Below are 18,257 nucleotides of genomic sequence, written 5' to 3'. Positions count from 1 at the left end.
CCCTGGATTGCCTCTCATCCCTAATGACAGCTGCCAAAAGCAAACCTGCTCCCAGCTTGCAGCCCTCTGCCCACAGTTGCAAAGGCAGGTCAGGGACAGATGCTCTCCAGAGCATTCGAGGGATGGACACCCTCCAGGGTCATCCCACACTGGTCAGCATCTCCACCAGGCTGGTCTCCCAGTTCCCATCCTTCCCCAAAGCCTTTAGCTGCGATGATGGGCAGGAGCTAGTCCCTCCTGCCTTGTTTCACATGTTCACTTTCTGCAAGCAAACCCACCTTATTTTTTTCCCTTGTTACCATCTACCTTTGTTGGGCTGTGGTCACTGTGTCTATCTAACTTGCTGTCCAAAGGCCAGGGTCTCTCATGTGACCCCAGAGCTCCCTGGTGATGCCCAAGCACTTTCATCAATAAGCAGTCAAAAGTAAACACCAGCAAGAAAACAACAACAACCAAAAAAAGGTCTTTATTTCAATGACCAGGAATAAAATTTAATTCAAAGAGTGAAGATAGCAATACAAACCCCAAAGGCACTCCAAGCAAACTGGAGCGATTTGCACGAGTCCCTTCCCAAAGAAGCCAGGTAGATGTGGCTCTGGTCCCCGGCTCTCCCCCAGGATGGACATGGGGCAGACCCACACTTTTCCCCTGCATCCCCCCATGCCTCCCTCTTGCTGCAGGGACCCGCAGAAGCCCAGGGAGCTCCCAGAACTGGGGAACAGCCAACCTGGGGGGTAGGTGAGGGGCTTGGGGTGGGGGATCACTGAGTGACCCTGCAAAAAAGAAAGGCACTTCCCAAACTTCAGTGGCATCCTGCCACGTACATGCACCTTCCCCAGGACTGCCAGGTGTCCCTCCATCACCTACCCCTGCCCACCCCAATCCAACCCCCCGGGGATATAGTCCCTTGGGGGAGACACGGTGCCCCAGAGAGAGCAGCAAAGTGGGGGAGGATGTGACTCAAAGGTCAAGGAGCAAATCCAGCTTTGAGTAGTCCCCAGCTGCCCTGCGCTCACCACGGTGCCTGGGAAGCAAGCCCTCAGCTCCCCCTGACTGTCGCTCCCTCAAGGCACTTTGCTGCAGAGGAGGGACAAAGATCTCCCGTTCCTGGAAAGAGCAGGACAGGGAAAGGCACTGGCCCTGGACAGGGATCTCTCGGAGCTGTGCCCAGAGCCTCCTGCCCTGGGCTCAGCCCAGCAACATGTGCAGTAAGGAGTACTGGAGCCCCAACCTGATTTTCTCTTGCACACACACATCCAACAGCCCATGAGCCCTGAGATGGGATGTGGAGCCTTTGGGAAAAGCAGGGATAAAATTCTGGAAGCAATGTTAATCCAACAACTCAGTAAGTGGATATCACTCCTAAAATTCAACCCAAAGCCACTGAAATTATGGATGATGATCCCAAACCTTCAGGATTTCCATGGTGGAAAGCCTGGGCTGTCCAGGGGGAATACTCTTTTCCCTGTATTTAGAGACAAGCAGCAGCCAGGCACTTGCAGACAGGCACTTGCTCCCCTGACATGGGGCTCACAGCCTCGGTCACGGATCCTGCCCCCTCCCCAGCTCTCCGGAGGTTCAGCTCCCTTTGACATAACTCTGTGCTCTTTCAGGAGATCCTGAACTGTTCTGGGTCCCACGTGCAAGGATCCAGTCTCCACTCACACCCTGATTTTGTCCTGAGGAGTCAGAAAGTTCACAAGAAACACTGAACATGGGAAAATTGCTCTATTCAAGGAGCGGAAAGTCTCACAAAGCCACTTCCAGGCTTAACTCCCTTGCGCCATCAGCTCCTTCTAGCCCCCGCCATCTGACCCTGCAACCTGAACCCAGCCAGGCTTGGGAAGAGCAGCCTTTGGGTGGGGGGAAAAGCACCAATGCTGCCAAATCCTGCCCTTCCCATGGGACTTCATGGCAGTGGAACTGGCAGTCAGGGAAGTGGCTGGCAGTCTCCAGCACAGCTCTGGCCCAGGGAAGCACTTGGCGAGCTCAGCACAGCAAACACAGCAGAGCACTGAGCAGAGCAATGGGAAGGGGACATCCTGACCCGGGCATGGTCAGAGAGCAGCATCTCTGCACTGTGTGGCCATGGAGGTGGTTATGAGCTGCACTGTGGGTTTTGGATTGTTTAATTTAACTTTTCTTCTTGTTTGAATAGAAATTAAGTCAAACTTGTAAGCAGAGGCAGAGCCATCAGCTCCCGAGGCTGGGGGAAGCTACTGGGACCTCTCTGCCTCCCAGTACCACCTCTCCCAAGCCTGAAAATCTGCTTCACAGAGCAGGACCATCTACTAAAAACCCTACATTGTCCTTCAAAGAGGAAGAGGCAATCCTGGCACTCAGTTCTCGGCCCTAAGGGGAGTTTTCCTTAGCACTGAAGCAGCTCAGCAAGTGACTTTGTCCCCAAGACACAACCCATCTTTCCATCCCAGTCTCCCCTCTGATGGCACAGCACGGCCATGTCACCAAGCAGCTCCCAGAGGTGGCACGGACGGTGTAGTGGTGCTGCCGGCATGGCATCGGCCTCACTGAACCAGGCAGAGGGTGCCCAGCTCACCGCTGAGGTTGATTTTGGGGGGGCTCAAACCACACGCAAAACCATGAAGTAACACATAGAGAAACTCAAGGGGGTGGAGGTCTCCCCTGCAGAGAGAGGGGGGCCAGGGGGTTCAGACGCGGCCCCGGGGGCTGTGCTCGGGCAGCGGGTGCCTGGCAGGGGGCTGCTGCAGCAGGGAGGCGAGGATGCGCTGCAGCTGCGTGAGGCGGGCACGCAGGGAGGTGGTGGAGAAGAGGTTCAGCTGGTAGGACGGCTCAAGGGGCAGGATGGAGATGAGCCACCAGCACCATGTCGGGCCATCTGCCGAAGCCTGGAGGGGAGAGAAAGAGAGACCCCCCAGGTCAGGAACTACAAGGTGAATGTGTGTCAGGATGGCAATGCCAGCTTTGGATAAGGTATTCCTCTGAACTGCTTTTTTGTCTGTCTGGGCTCAAAACTGCCAGATAAACTAATTTAATTTCCAGACAAGCATTCCCCAGGGAGTCTCCAGACACAGATGTAACCAGGAAAAAGTCTATACTAAAGAGACAAAGAAATATCTTGTGCATTTCCTTGTCTAAGGCAATGCTTTTTGTAAACACGGGCCAAATCCCGCGTGGTTGGTGACTTCTGGGGCATTTGCCTTATCATCACTCAAAGCGGCGAGGTGCAGGCCAGGCAGGCACAACCACTGGGCAGTGGTTTTGTAAATTGGCTTTTTTAAAACCTGAGCCAAACTAAGAGGGAAATGCTCGATTCAGCTGATGGAGGACAAGTCGTTCAGTGTTGATGCAACTGCTGGCCAGGACAGCCTTAGCCTGGGACAAGCCAGCAAGAGCATATTTGTAATGACCCAGTCAGGTAACACTTTCTTAAAGGAGTGAAAACTAAATTTGGGGATTTTTTTTTTTCCTCCAGAATCTGAATTTGTCAGAGCAATTTAATAAGCAAACTGGATCCTGATCTCTTAGCTCCTCTCCTCAGGCCAGCTGTGGCCGTCTCAAAGGAACACAATGAGAAAGGAGACCCCAGGCCCACTGAGTTGTGGGGTTCATTTCTTTGCCCATTTGTTTTGGCTTTTTCCCCAAGTGTTTTCAAATCCAGGCAGCTCAGTTTTTTGGTTCCTGTTTAGGAAGACTCCAGGAAAGCTTTTAAAACTCAATGCTCAGTTTCCAAGAACAATTTAAAACCGTAAAAAAATATTAAATAGTTTTAACAAACAAACCCTACCATCTCTGAGTGAGAGATGCTGTAACTAGTAACAGGAGTGAAAAACAGAGTTTGTTTTGCTCATCTCAGGGGTAAGCCGAGCAGAGAAGCAGGGTGGCTAGCACAGGAACAGCGCTGCTTCAGAGGCTCTCTTGGTACCCTTCTCTATTTAAAGCATCCTTTCCCTTGGGGCACTACCTGGATGTCCTCTTCCTTCTCCGGCAGAGGTCCATGATGCATCAAAATGTGCCTGGAGGCCAGGTCTCCGTGCTCACAGAACCGCTGAGCCAAGCGGTAGGTGTTCTCATGCAGGCACTGCAGCTCCTGCAGCTCCTCCCCGGCCACCTGCATGGACGGAAGAGGAACGTAGAAGGTGTCTGTGGGGAGGCTCTGTCCCACCACAGCAGGGGCTTTTGCCCTGGCCCTGCCCTCACCTTCTTGTCCTCCAGGTACTCGATGTCGGCAGTGTGGTAGCCATCCCTGTGTCCGCGGCTCAGCACCCGGAACCGCCGCCTGCCGATGGTGTCCACCAAGGACCTCCCGTCTGCCAGCAGCTCGATCTGCCGTATCTCCAGCACGCAGCCGTAGTCAGCAAAACTGGAGAGAGACGGGGGAGAAAAAAGGGGCTGAGCTGGGATACCAGTGGTGAGAGAGCTGCTTCTCCTGAAGGCACCAGCTCCAGAGGAAAAAAAGGCCCAGGCACAAGCTGGCTGGAAGGGGGCAAATTCAGAAATTCATTCAACTCTGTGGAGTTACCACTTGCTGCTAAGAGGGCAGGGAATAGTGAGTACACTGCCTGCACTCCCTTGGATTTGCCATATACCAGAATGACTTAGGTTGTCATATTGCCCTGATGTGCAGTGGTCCTGAAGACACCATCCCTTGCAGAGTCATCCTCCCAAAGCCCAGAAAATGTTATTTATCTCATTTCACTTGAACAGGACTGGAGCACAGGGAGGATATGTCATGTAAATAGAGGTATTTAACAGAGTACTTGGGTTAGGAGCCTGGAACTGAGCCCATCTGAGATCTGGAGGTGCCACCAGGAACATAAGGATGGCCATACTGCACCAAACAAGCCCATTTAACCCAATGTCCTCTCACAGCTTGTTAAGGACAAAGTATGAGAAGTACAGCAGTTTTCAAGTGCTCACTAAGAGGAGCTGGATGTCACAGCCAGGGAACCATGCAGCTCACAGGCATCCTGAGCCAGAAGCTGTTCCCAGACAGTCATATTTAACAGCCACCACTGGCTCTGGCCAGCTCCAGTGTTGGCCCCATTCATTGTCTGGCCAGTCATGATGCTGGGAGGCAGCGAGATCCCATTTCACTCTGCTGTGTGGGGAACACACCACCTCCCTGCTGATTTTATCTGTGGGGTGCAGTGGGATAGGAAATTGCACCTGGTTCCTTCTCTCCGAACTACTCAAGATTTTAGACATTTGGGGCTGGGGCAGAGAGGGGCAAATCAGCCAGGGCAGAGAGAAGCCACCTTGCTCAGGAGCTCACCTCTTCCCGTTCTCATATATACACATGCCGAACCTCCTCGTGCCGGTCTCCTGGCACCGTCGGATCATGAGGCGGTAGCGAGGCTCGAAGACGTGCAGAGGGCAGGCGATGCCTGGGAAGGACATTGTGCATACGAAGATGGGGATGTTCTTGGTCAGGCTAAGGGACAGGAGAGGAGACCACTATGAAACCTTCTGGAGTAAATCCCATCCCAAGGGCTCTGCATCGGCTTGTGCCATGGCTGCTCCTCAAACCAGATCTGTCCTTTACCCCAGGAAGTGATGCTCCAGTGTAGAGCAACACCAAAGTTTCCACTTGGCTCACCAAGAGCCCAAGGACAGACTCTGCCCACAAAACAGCTCCTTGCAGAGATGGTCCCTCATCCCCAGGTGCCCAATGGGGTACGTCCGCACCCACCCCCAGCACTGCTGTGACGTGGTCCTAGAAGTGGGACAGACATCACCTGAGCAGTTCCCAAGCCAGAGTGATGGTATGTGGTGTAGACAGCCCCCTCAGAGCCCTTCACAGCCCCTGTGCGCGCATACACACACACACACACACCAGAGCAGGTCGCTGCTTACTTGGACAGCTCTGCCATCTCAGCCTGGTGCAGCTCCCGGCGCTCAGCCAGCTGTGCAGGGAAGGTGGCCAGCATGATGTCCTGCAGCAACACGGTGGGGCTGTAGCTTCCAGCCTTCAGGTACTAAAAAATTAGACCCAGAAATAGGTTGATGAAGAGCAGGAGGGGGAACCTTGAGGCCCTGCCAGGCTCTGAATCACGCTCACGTTTATTGGAACTGAGGATAACTTTAGATCAGAGAAAGTCAGAGATAAAACCTATTGGGGGATGTCAAGCCATCTAGCAGGATGGGATGTCAGGTCCACCGAGACCTCCAGATGCAGCTCAGAGCCAGGGCCCATCCAATGCAGCATCCTGTCTCTGACAGTGATGCAGTCCTTGTATGACAACCTAATTTCCCTGATGGTCTCATCTGAATCCCTTTTCATTAAAAATTAAATCAAATCTCCAGGCTAGCAGGTTTTCCATCCATTTCCATTTTTTAAAGTAATTAGCATCCACTTCTTTCTTTCCCTGTCTCTCTACACCTTTCAGTCCTGTTTACAGTCTCACTAAATCACTGTGGCATCTTGTGGAAATTAATATCTTGGTCTTAATTATCAACTGTCTGGTCATTCCCACGTGAGCAAAGCTGATTCTGCCATGCCAGGGAGCTGCTAACATGACAGCATCGCACCTTCCCACCCCAGCCCTGGGCAGGCTGCTGGCAGCCAGAGCCAGTCCCCGGCTCTCCCTCGGGCTCCCTCCCACAGCACACATGCCCCCACCTCTCTCAGGCTCTGTTTGCAGAGGGGGCAGTTGGGGCGGTGGTCCAGGCAGCGTTCGAGGCACTCCTTGCAGAAGGTGTGCCCGCACGGCGTCGTCACCGGCTCGAAGAACATCCTGCAGAGGGACCAAAGTCAATGGACCGCAGAGAGGAACACAGGGGAAGGAGAACAGGTAAGCCCAGAAGAGAGAGAGATCACAGAGCCTCTGTTCACAGGGCTGGGTGCCATCAAAGCCATCATTCCCCAGGCCTGGCTCAGCACCCCAGTTTGGAAACCCTCGCTGGTCTCAGCCCCACAGTGCAGGGGTCCCACAAAGCGCTCAGGGATGTGCAGAGGCCCAGACTGCTGCTGCAAGGGTTGAGCAGGTCAGGGAGAGCAAAGCCGTGGGTGCAGCTTCTGGCTATCCCCCAGCCTTGTACCTGCATCTTCCCTGAATCACCTTGCTGAGAGCAAGAGATTTTGCTTCCAGCAGGAACAAGACATTTCTCATGTCCCCTTCTACCATTTCAAGGGATATTTGCTGCCTTCACCAGCCTTCTGCACTGAAGACAGAGATGCTGCAGGGATGCAACACCATGGAAAGCTATCTCACACTGTGTCTTCAAGCCCTGGCAGCCCACAGTTATGAAACACACCTTCACTAAAGCTGCATTGTCTAAGGTTTGCTCATAACTCCTGTTAATTAAATTAAAAGCTTCCTAACTGGCTTATTCCTTTAATTAGAAGTCTGGGCTCAGACTGTTGGACTTGCACAATGATGTAAGATGAGAACTGTCCCAGGCCTGAGCACTGCTCCCTGTCCCTTTGGGGTCCCTGCAGACCCCGTCAGTACACACACGGCACCCCTCAGTCCTGGCAGGGCTGTGGTTCCCCAGACACCCACAGTGGTGTGTAGCCCAAAAGGCAGCCACGGGAAAGGGCCTCCTTCTCCCCTTCTCCACGAGCAGAGCTGGCAGCAAGCACTCAGGTTGCTCACAGGTAGCTTCAGGATCAGAAATGAAATGAAGGTGTCAGGAAAGCCTGCTCAGCATTGAGCCCCAAGTCTTCCTGAATATTATGTTTCCCTGCTCTCAGAAGAGACCTAAATTCACCTAATTCAGACCAGATACAAGCTTGCTCTCTCTCTCCCCTGTGTTATTTCCCCATGCCATGCCCAGACCTGGAAAAAGCTGCTGAACAGGAGACCTTGACTGTCTTGCACATCCGGTGGTGCAACACCCAGCCCTCTGCCAGCAGCCGCTTGCACAACTGCTCGAGGTCCTGGGACATGCCAGAAATAACAGCATGCCCTGTGGCAACACCCAGCTCTTCCCTGGACTTGAGTCAGCAGTTGGATGTGGGCTCTATCCTGTCCCCTTTCCCACCTCCAGCAGGCACAGAGCTCGGAAATGCTCCCCTCTGGGTTTGCAATACCCCCATGACAGATGGTGTTTCCCTGGGGCAACACCTTCCTGTTCCAGCCTGCAGTTACAAAGGGCAACCACCGCTTTCAGTCTTTGACCCCACTGAACATCCCCACCTCCACACCGATGTCCCAGGCAAAACAGACCTAATGATGCTGAGACAAGGTGATCTGAGCTCGTACAGTCTGGCAGGGCAAAGCATGCCCCCGTCTTCCCCTCTTATCTCTTACCTCTACTGAAACCTGAATTTCAGCAGTACTGGGGACTGAGTTTGCTATTAAGATGTGAAGAAAGATCCACACCAGGAAAGAAAACCCAGCAGGTGCTAATTCTTTATCCTAAAAGCTCTCTGGCCAGAGAACTCACCGTATGCAGAGGGAGCACTCCAAGTCAGATATGCTCAGCAGCTCCTCGAGGCACAGCTGGGTACACTTTGCTGCTGCTGTTTCCTCTTTGTTATCTAGTGGCAAAAGGGAAGAAAAGAGAAGACAATCCCCCATTTCAATACTGAATATTAATCTTTGCTTTCTGACCTCATTCTGAGTTGTAAGTAGTTAACTGCTACACAAAGTGTATGAAAGTTAAAACCGAAACCACTAGGAAATGCAACATAAACCCCTCTGTTAACCCATCCGTGTTCATCCATAGCTTTTACATCAGTAGGTCTTGGCAGAGGAAGGTGGTATCTCCCTACCTCCTTTTGCAGGCAGGGAAACTGAGGCACTGGGAGGTGAAGTGGCCTAAGAAGCTCCTAGATGGAGGTCTCTGGAGACCTGCCACAAGACATCAGCACCGCTTTATGCAAACGCAGGTACGTGGCAGACATCTGGCTGGACACTGATGGCAAGTTAATGGCAGTGGAGGTGCCGCTTCCACCACGCACGGCATGCCATGTCCTTCACAAGGGCATTTAATCTAAATCTAAACCCATGGGAACCAAAGGGAGCCTCTCCCTGACTCCACACAGGGAACAAGTGATATCTGGCTTTAGCAAGAACTTTTCACCAAGCTAGACCCAAAAGTTTGGTGTAAGTTCACCAGCCCAACACAGGAAGATCCAATCCTCCTCACATGCATGAGAAGCAGCAAAAGTGCTGGCCAGAGCTGCCCCATTGCACACCCCTGGGATGTCTGCTCGCTGAGCTGGCACACAGCGCAAACACTGTTTTCAATGCCAAAATGGATTTTAAACAAGTATTTTGCATGAGAGGAGATTCTGGTACCGTTGATGACACTCACCTACTAACCACTGGCCCTGCCTCTCTGACGAAGTCTCCGGTTTGTGCCATCGCCCCGGCTGGGAAAGGGTGGCTGTCCCCTGACCGTGCTCAGACCCAGTGTCCCCTCTGCCATCTGCCAGCTCTCCCTCCTCATCCTAGGCACAACAAAGATGAAATTGAGCCCAAAATCTCTTTTCCCTTTGAATGCACAGCCCTATTTGTCCCACTAAGCCTGATGGCACCAGCAGGCTGGCTGGTGTGTTGCTGTATATTAACATCTTGCATCTGCAGGACAGCAGAAGAGCGTGGCCTTCACATATCCCTGCTCATCTGGTGGCAAAAACATGGGTTTACTCTGTCCAGATGTACCGCCTTGTATTTGGGTGTATCTGAGCCCATTTTCTCTGATTTCCCTCTCCAAACCTGCCAAATTCATCTTTAGAAGGCAAAGAGCAAAAGATAAGTTTTCCTTAATAGCTGCTAATGGTCTGAACTGTTCTCAAATGTGGTTTTTGCATGAAAAAAGCATTAAAACTGACTTTTTTTCCCCTGAATGTAGTGTCACTTGGGTGTTTTAAACACAATGAGAGTCTAAAATCCTACTAGAAGTACTGCAGAATAAAACTGGGAGAGAAATGGAGACAGAAGAAGCCTCCTCTGTTTCCCCAGTCCCCACAGCATCAGCTCTGATAGTGTCTTTGCTCTTCCACCCTCTACTACCTGCAGCTTCTCCTCCCAGCACGCAACCACGTGCACGTGGCTATGGTCCTGCACAGCTTCCCCTTATCACATCTGTTTTCCCATCATATGAAAACCCAATTTGGGATGTCCCAGAGGGACATTAAGTCCCATTGCAAACTCAGATCGTTGCAAACTCTCTTACCTGAGCTTGTGTTGAAGACAATGGGAGAGCAGGGCTCCCTCCACTGACCTGGGGACCAGTCAAGCCCTGGTGAGCATCACCCGGGCATGCAGCAGCCATGTGTGGCTGAGGAGCATCCTCTTGCTTGAGGATCTGCAAGGAGAAAGTGGGGCTCAGGGGGTGCTGGGAGAAGGAAGCAGGGAGGTGGATGGGCTGCCAGATTCCCCCTTTCCCCAAAGCAGCCTCCTGCTCGCCACAGGACACATTGGGGTTACTTGTTTCGGCGCTGGCTGAGCTATCTTGTCAAACAAATGCCTTAGCAACACGTAAGGAAGAAAGCAGCACAAGGCAGTGAACAATATGGTGTATTTTAAGGGGGCCATGGGAGCCATGTTCTCCATCACCCACAAAGAGCAGGAAGGGAGTGAGCTGTGAGGGGTACAAGGTCATTCCCCATTTCCCCGCCCTTTCCCTCCTGAAGAGCAAGTGTCCACTCATGGCATGAAGTCCCCAGGCTGGGGACACTGCTGGAGGCACCCCTGGTGATGGTGATTTTGGTACAAAGGTGGATGCTGGCCTGAAATCATCTGCAGAAAAGACACTGGCTTTCCAGTGACAGCTTTTGGCTGGCTGCTTTGCCTTGGGTGACTACTGATTGTCTCGAAGCCCACCTTGTGCCACGTGAGCATCTAAGCCCTGCAAAACCTGAGACTTGAAGATATGAACAGAGCAAGAGGAGTTTTCCTCATGGGTGAACCTGCACCGGAGCAATGGGAAAGCTCTTGGACCAGGACCCGACTTCCCTTGATCCCACTGCTGGCCAGAGCAGCACGACTGTGATGGACACGAGTCCTTCAGAGCACAAGGGCATCTCCCTGTGTGATGTGAGGGCACAGGACCCTGACACGGTACGGCCCACTCACCTTCTCCATCTCTCTCTGAGCAGGTTGGAAATGAGGACTGAGTGTCAGGCAGTGTTCCCATGCTAGCAGGGCTTCGGCTCTCTGCCCCATCTCCAGAAGCACCTTCCCTTTCCTGAAGAAGCCCTGCAGAGCAGAAAAACCTGTGGTGACTATGAGACAGCGACCAGCTGAGCACATGCCCCTTCAGCTCCCGTGAGAGCCCTGAGGGCATCTCCTTCCAGTCCTGCCTGCTCCCATCCCAGGCCAAAGCACCTGGACACTTCGCTGCTCCCATGCTCAGACTTGTCTAAAAAAGACAGGTCCACCCGCAGTCAGGTGCCCATAAAACAGGACTCTCCCAAAATGCAGCAGTTGCAAAAGCCAAGCAAACAAACCCTACAGAGGCCTGAAGAGGGAGCCAAGGGCTTCTGCCTTTGAAGCTGTGAAACCATTGTCAATGAGTGCTTCACAAATCTGCAAGTGAGCTCCCAGGGCTGATTTCTCCAAGGGCAGCTCAGCCTCTGGCCAACACCTCCCCAAGGCCCCAGCTGTGATCCTGTGCACCAGCACAGTTTCATGCCCTCCCTGCCTGCATGCGAGCAAGGGCGGACACGGCACCGGACCTCTCCTGTTAGTGCAATGCAGCGCTGGCAGCCTGGGCTTGCAACTTCATGGGTCTGGCCAGTGTATTTCTGAGCAGGATGAATCCAGTGGCTAGGAGAATTCAGGAAAGGGGGAAACTGCTCCCGTACAGTAAGATTTGGCTGCAAGCGCAGTCAGCTGATGGGGCCTTCCCTCCGCTCACCTCATGCTCTCCAGGCTCAGCCCTGCACACAGCGTCCAGGTCTTCCAGCGCTCGTGGGTGCTGCCCCAGCGCTGCGAACGCCTCTGCCCGGCACAGCCGCAGGGAGCTGGCATCGGGGTCTGGAAAGAGAAATGTTGTCACTCATGTGATGAGTCCATGGCGAGGTAGTGGGACTGGATGACGCCAGGGAGATGCCACCACAGTGGGACAGCCCCTGCGCCGCTGCCTCGCGCTGAGCACAGCCAGCTCCTGCGCTCCTCTTTGGAAGGAGTCACTGGCCTCATAAGTCTCTGCAAGGAAGTTATCTCCCCTAAACATCTAGCTTTAAACTATTTGAGGCTTTTTCCTTTGTTTTTCCCCATCTCCCACAAACGCCCTCAGCCAAGGGGCCACACCACTGCCTTGGGGCTCTGCCATGCTGGGATCTGGGCTCTCATCCATCCTTTTGGGATGCAGCAAAAAGGCTGTACCATACACATAGTCCCTCCAGGGGCCGTTGCCACAGAAGGCTCTGCAATGTGATTCACCCAGCAGAGCCACAATAACACGTTACCAAACAAGCCTGCAGCTACAGAGACCTGAATGCCCAAAACACCAGGGAGCCTCCCAGACCAACCTGGCTGCCACCACCCTCCTGGCACAGAGGAAAAACTGGCAGAGGTGCAAGGATCTGCCCCCACCATGTGAGTCAAGGTTTCCAAGTTTGAGAAAACGCTGAGACTTCCCAAAATGGAAAAAGGGAAATAAGCATCCAGTTCCTTGTCAGTGAGATGTCACTGATGGGATCTCAGTGGTGGGGGAGGCACAGCTCCCACAGGCACTACTGGCCATGACACCCCAAGTGTCACAGTGCTGGGCATCCCACATGCTCCTCCCTGCTCCTAAATAACAGGCAGAGAGACCCTCTTCTCTCCTGCATCAGGGAAACACCATTAAGACCTTCCTTCCTACAAGCACTTCCAGCAGGGGAATTGGGGTGGGAGATGTCGAAGAGTATGAGCAAGCAGCACCCCAAAGGCCCACACTCATGGAGTAACCAGGTGTGGTAATGTTTGTGGGTTTGAATTGCAGAGATTCCCAGACCCACCCCATTATATCACAGCTTGCCATGGAGGTGACCTACATCCAGTGCTGTGCTGGTTTCCCAGCTAAGGCAACGGGTCTGTGCACCCAATCCTGTGTCCCCCGCAGTGCAGAGCATCGCCCAAGGGCCACTAAGTGCTGAGGTTGGGGACCCGCTGCTCCCTGGCCCCTCTGGGGAAGCCTCCAGTGTCACACAGGTCCCCGCCGGCTCCGAGCTCCCCGTGGGACAATGGTAGGTCCAGCATGGGTAGCACATGTGGTGGCCCTGCAGGATGCTGGCTCTAAGGCCAACCTCGTATCATAAATTAGGCACCATTCGCAGGCAGTGGTGCTGCATTTACTGTGGCAAAGTGGTGCGGGCAACATCACCTTGCTGAAGGGCTGGCAGCTCCCTCCAGGGCAAACCAGGTCCAGGGCCCTGGCCAGCAGCCGATCAGCGATCATCAGGAGACATCATTGCTGATGATGTCTCCCATGCTCCCAACCCCAGCAGTATTTCCTCCTGCCCCGGTTCAAACATGACACTGATGTAGCTCTGCCAGTGAACTGCAGGTCCAGACTAGCAGCCCCATGACAGCAGGGTGCAGGCAGCCAGCATCTGCCCACACCCCTGCCCACCTCCTCTGTCACCATGCCCGGCACCCACCGATCCGCCCAGGCATCCGCCACATCTTATCATGGAGGAGGAAGCTCTGCCACAGCTATTGCTTCCTTGGCCCCATGCTCACTGTGTAGCACTGGGAGATCTTGCTCTCTACCTGGTGCCACCATAACATGGGGAGCAGCAGAGCCCAGGCCCAGCCACTCCTGCACCAAGGCTGCACTGGCCACGCTGAGCTGTGCAGCAGAACAACACCTGATCCCTCAGAGCTTATTTTCATTTATAATGTTAGCTGGCACCTTAGGGCTCAAGTTAGAAAACGTGGGAACTTGCTGCTCAGCAACCTGTCCCACAAGTATGCATCCAGAGATGAAATATTCCATCTCCTAATGACAGGTAGGGATGAACAAATGGGTACAAAGTCTAGAGGCTTATCTTCCATGTGGGCAAACCCATTCAAACATTTGCACAGCCTGGCAATAAAGCAACTGATTTGGTGAGGGGAAAAAAAAAAAAAATGTGTAAAACAGGGCTCTGAATTCTGCATTTCTGTTCTGCTGCAGCTATTTTTGATCTATGATATCATTAGACATCAGGGACGTAAGCCAGCTGGCGGCCCCAGTGACTGATGAGTGACTGATAGTGCTCCCCAGCCTCCTGTCTCTAGGCGTGTTGGGAGGCCTCCTGTGTTACACGTTACAGTGCATTTTTTTCTGTTCACATAGAAATACAAAAGAAAAAAACCTGACAATTTATTTTCTTCCAAGCAAAGAGAGCTCCTCTACAGGCTGGGCTGAGCAGCACACTGCAAACTGGCCCACAGTGCGACACTGAACCACGAAAAAACCCATTCTTGTGGGTCGAACATTTCTCAGTGGTTCTGTTTGAAAGCAAAGGGGATCCCGTAAGAAGTTGTGCAGCCTGAAAGTGTGCTGCAGGCAGCAGGAGCGGGAAAACACATCCCGAAAGCACCACCCACGTGGCTGAGCCTGAGCAGCACCAGCAAGCGCAGGTTTAGGGGAGCTGCAGCTGTGATTGACTGCAGTTTCCTCCAGGTTTTGGGGAGCTGCAGCTGTGATTGACTGCAATTTCCTCCAGGTTTTGGGGAGCTGCAGCTGTGATTGACTGAAATTTCCTCCAGGTTTAGGGAAGCTGCAGCTGTGATTGACTGAAATTTCCTCGTTGCCCTAAGCCGGACTTCCCCTGTCCTTCAGGGAACGGAGCAGGCAGGGAAGACCAAGGACAGAGCTTGCGATGTTTCCTCTTTATACTCACAGAGGCTTTTTAAAAAGAGGTATATAATTGCACACCCCAATCAGACAAAAGCCTGGCAATAAGGAAAACAGTACTAGAGAACTGTGCACGTGCATTTACACGGAAGGACGGGTGTGCAGGGTACGAGATGGATGCCTCGGGAGGTTGCATAAAGGCACCTGCTTTTGGTGCCAACACCAGGATCGGCAGCCCGCTCAGCCCTTGGTTCCAGGCATACCCTGGACCTCTGGCACTTGTTTCGCAGCAGGCGATGAATAAGTGTCTGCGCCGCGGGAGGAGAGCTGACTGCTGTCATAGAAACGCCAGTGGAGAAAGTACCTTATGCCTCTGCCGTCCCAACCCCCTGCTCCAGACACATTGTATAACCCCTTTTATTTAAGCATTACTCTACAAGAAATCCACTTACACATTAAAGCAGATCAACCCGTCTGGGCCCGATCCTGACCCTGCAGGCAAACGTCTCGCCAGAGCCAGTTGCAAAAGGGGGCTGAGGGGTGCGGGGGCGGGGGCACTGCCCTGCACCATGGGGCTGGCCCAGGAGCCCGGCCAAGGCTGTGTCCTCACCAGGCTCTGAGGGTGAGGACGTGTCTGTCCCGGACTGGAAAAGTCCCAACCACTTTACATAATGGCCACCCCCCCGGGCAGAACTCTTCCTCTGACCCTGAAATATTGCCAGGTGGCAAGATGCAAGAAGCTGTTTGCTGCTCTTTCCTCCCCAGCCTCTTGCTAAGGCCAGACACATGTGGCCGATGGGATGCAGGCTGTGTGTCCTGCCCTGCCCGTGGCCCTAGCAGCCAGGATGAGCAGCGGCGGCTTGCCCTGCCACCCACCCCGTCCCATCACCCCGGGACACCTGCGGACATGGGAGAAATGCCCAGCAGCTGGATCCCCCCTGCTCATCCCCACCAGCACTGCCTTTCCAACACTTCCAGCTTCCCAGGGCTCCCAGCTCTGGACTGTGCAGGCTCAGAGGGCACTTCAGTGCTGGGACAAAGTGACCCACGTTGGCACCCAACAGCCCAGCCTGCACGCCCTCATGCCAGCTGCAGGGCTGGCCCCTCGCACCCAGCACCCCCCAAGCCGCCCCGCCAGCCCCTCGGGCCCGGTGGTGCTCACCCAGCTCGACCGCTTTCTGAGCCATCCTCAGCGCTTCCCGCGCGTCCCCACGGGTGACACGGTCCCGGACGTGTGCCACCAGCCAGGCCAGCCGGCTCTCCCGCTCCACGCATTTCTCCAGGAGGCCGCAGAGCACCACGTTGCACTTCGCCGCCCCGACGCCCAACAGCTTCAGCCTCTCCTGGCACAGGGGGCAGCGGGAGGGCACGGCCCCCCCGAGGCACGGCTTGCAGAAAGAGTGACCGCAGGACACGGTCACCGGCTCCCAGAGGAGGAGGAGGCAGGAGGGGCAGCGCAGCATGTCCAAGCCCCCGCTCCCGGGGTCGAGGGGCTGCCGGACGGGGCTCCCCGCCCGGGGTGAGGAGGACGGGCTAGGGGGGCCGCGACTCATCGCCGCGGTTGGAGCCGGCGAGGGGGAGCTGCCCTTAGGGCCAGCAGTGCCCGCACAGCCCGGCCGCCGCCGGGACCCCGCGCATCGCCCCGCTCCGCCCCGCTCAGCCCATCCTCCCGGCCCGGCCCGGCCCGCCGGGGCAGGACCCCCCCGGGCCGAACCGGCGGGGGCGCCGGTGGCGGAGCTGCCGGGGCCGCCATTGGCCGCCGCAGCCGCCCCGCCCCGCCCCGCCCCGGCCGCGTTTCGTAACGGAGCCGGCGGTACCGGGGGGCTCGGGGCGGGGGCGACCCCGGGAGGGATGCGGGAACGGGGCGGGGAAGTGCCCCAGCGTGGGCTCGGGCACGGGCTGGTGAGCAGCGGTCCCGGGGTGTTGGGGGCGCTCCGGTGCCGACCCCCCCCCTGCCCCCGGAGCCTGGACACGGGGGTGTTGGGGGGGTCCGGAGCAGCCGGGGTGCGGGGTACAGGTCGGGGCACACGAGTGTGAAGCCATGGGGGGGGGGGGGGGGGTGCTGGAGAGCAGGGTCCCCGGGGGATCTGGGGTGCTCTGAAGCAGAACGAGGGTGCAAAGTGCTGGGGGATGTTTTGGGGTGCCCCAAGATGGGGCCAGGACTCTTTGGAGACAGCCCATGGTGTGGGCTGCCTGGGGTATTGGGGTGCTGCGGAGCAGGGCTGGGACACAAGGCCTGGGGGACACAGGGTCTCTGGGATGGGGACAGGAGGGTGGGATGCTCCAGGGCGGCTGGGGCACTCGATAGCTGGGGGGCTCGGGAGCAGCCCAGGGTGTGGGGTGCCTGAGATAGCTGAGGCTCTCCAGAGCAGGGCTGGGGTGCAGGCTGTTGTGATGCCCCAGAGCAGCCGGGGCTGAGGTGCACCAAGCACCCCTTTGCAGACCCCACCATGCAGACCCATCATGGCAGGATGTTTTGGGGGACAGGGGTGTTCCTCCAGTGTAGATGGGAAACTGCATCTCCCTCAGATGCTCTACTTATCCAGAATTGAACAAGTTCAGACCCTGTATGGGGACGGTCACCTTCCCACTCACAGACCCCCAGGGTGGGCCCTGTGTCCCAAGGGAGATGCATCCCCCCAGCACACAGCCATACACCAAGGGGTCGGCAGCTCTTGCATAGCAGGTGCTGGGAAAAACAGCTGAAATCTGGCAACTCTGGAGTTTAGTAGATCAGACTTTTATATAAGGATGATGCACATTCCCCAAGGACTCTTTTATGTGTCCCCAAACACAAACCAAACCCATGCACGTGCTGGAATGGGTGCTCAGGGAGGGAGGTCACCAGCAGGACATGAGTACTGGTGAAACCCATACCCCACCAAGGGAGTGGCTGGCAGAGATTTGGGCTGTGGAGCAGGTTTTGTTTCAAAATCTACTGTGATTACATTAAACAGCTCATGAGTGGTTTTAAAAGCTCATCAACTAAGGATGTTATGTGGGCTTGGAAGGCTTGGCTGCTTGCTCCGTTATCTTTTTAAGTGATCCTTTCAGACTGGAGAAATCTCAGGCCCTGTTGAGCAGCACAGCCCCAAACACCTCCTTGAGAGTGGCATTAATGGTCACCCTGGGAGCACTGTGGGGCTGTCAGGGACTCTGCCCCGCAGGGAACATTTTCCATGTTCCCCATCTGCAAGACCAGTCTTTGGTCACCCTCCCAGAGGGACCTGTCATGTTACTGCCCCCAGCAGTTCTCCCAGGGGCATTTCTCAGAATGGGCAAGGCTCATTCACACCAGACACTGTCCTCTTATGATTTAGTTCTCACCATAACTAGTTTTTCCACCAAACTAAAACAACTAATTGTCACCAGGGAGTCCTCACCAGTCTTACGCCCAGATTACCCCTCAAGAAGGACACATTCATGGCTTTGGAGCCATGAAATGAGGGTGATGTTAGCTACCATGGCCAATTTTGCGGTGATGTGCTTGAAGAGTGCTCCCATAACCTGTGTGAGTGGCTCAGCTGGGAGCAGCACCCATGGGCAGCCAG

At 54.9% G+C, this 18,257-nt stretch overlaps 1 protein-coding gene across 1 annotated transcript; it reads right to left on the bottom strand.

Annotated features, from left to right (window-relative positions):
• Positions 1–450: 450 nt before the first annotated feature.
• Positions 451–16,414, bottom strand: LOC141949856 (LON peptidase N-terminal domain and RING finger protein 1-like). The gene is made up of 12 exons (XM_074883952.1): positions 15,869–16,414; positions 11,794–11,912; positions 11,010–11,132; positions 10,108–10,239; positions 9,244–9,379; positions 8,371–8,464; positions 6,602–6,716; positions 5,836–5,957; positions 5,255–5,413; positions 4,180–4,342; positions 3,944–4,090; positions 451–2,867 (listed from the first exon to the last, which is right to left on the bottom strand). Exons 1-12 carry the CDS (start codon positions 16,257–16,259, stop codon positions 2,670–2,672), a joined length of 1,899 nt encoding a protein of 632 aa, XP_074740053.1. The 5' UTR covers positions 16,260–16,414; the 3' UTR covers positions 451–2,669.
• Positions 16,415–18,257: the final 1,843 nt, after the last annotated feature.

This window comes from Strix uralensis, chromosome 14, assembly GCF_047716275.1.
Source record: "Strix uralensis isolate ZFMK-TIS-50842 chromosome 14, bStrUra1, whole genome shotgun sequence".
Lineage (NCBI taxonomy): Eukaryota > Metazoa > Chordata > Aves > Strigiformes > Strigidae > Strix > Strix uralensis.
The sequence above is the reverse complement of the archived record's forward strand: the minus strand, read 5'-3'. Positions and strand labels throughout refer to the sequence as shown.

Bases quoted from the DNA above. Each gene is read 5' to 3' on its own strand.
- LOC141949856 (XM_074883952.1), bottom strand. From the start codon at position 16,259: ATGAGTCGCGGCCCCCCTAGCCCGTCCTCCTCACCCCGGGCGGGGAGC. The intron at 4,343-5,254 runs GTGAGCTCCTGA...GTCTCTCTCCAG, and splicing joins ATATATGAGAACGGGAAGAG to TTTTGCTGACTACGGCTGCG. The intron at 2,868-3,943 runs GTAGTGCCCCAA...TCTCCCCTCCAG, and splicing joins AGAAGGAAGAGGACATCCAG to GCTTCGGCAGATGGCCCGAC.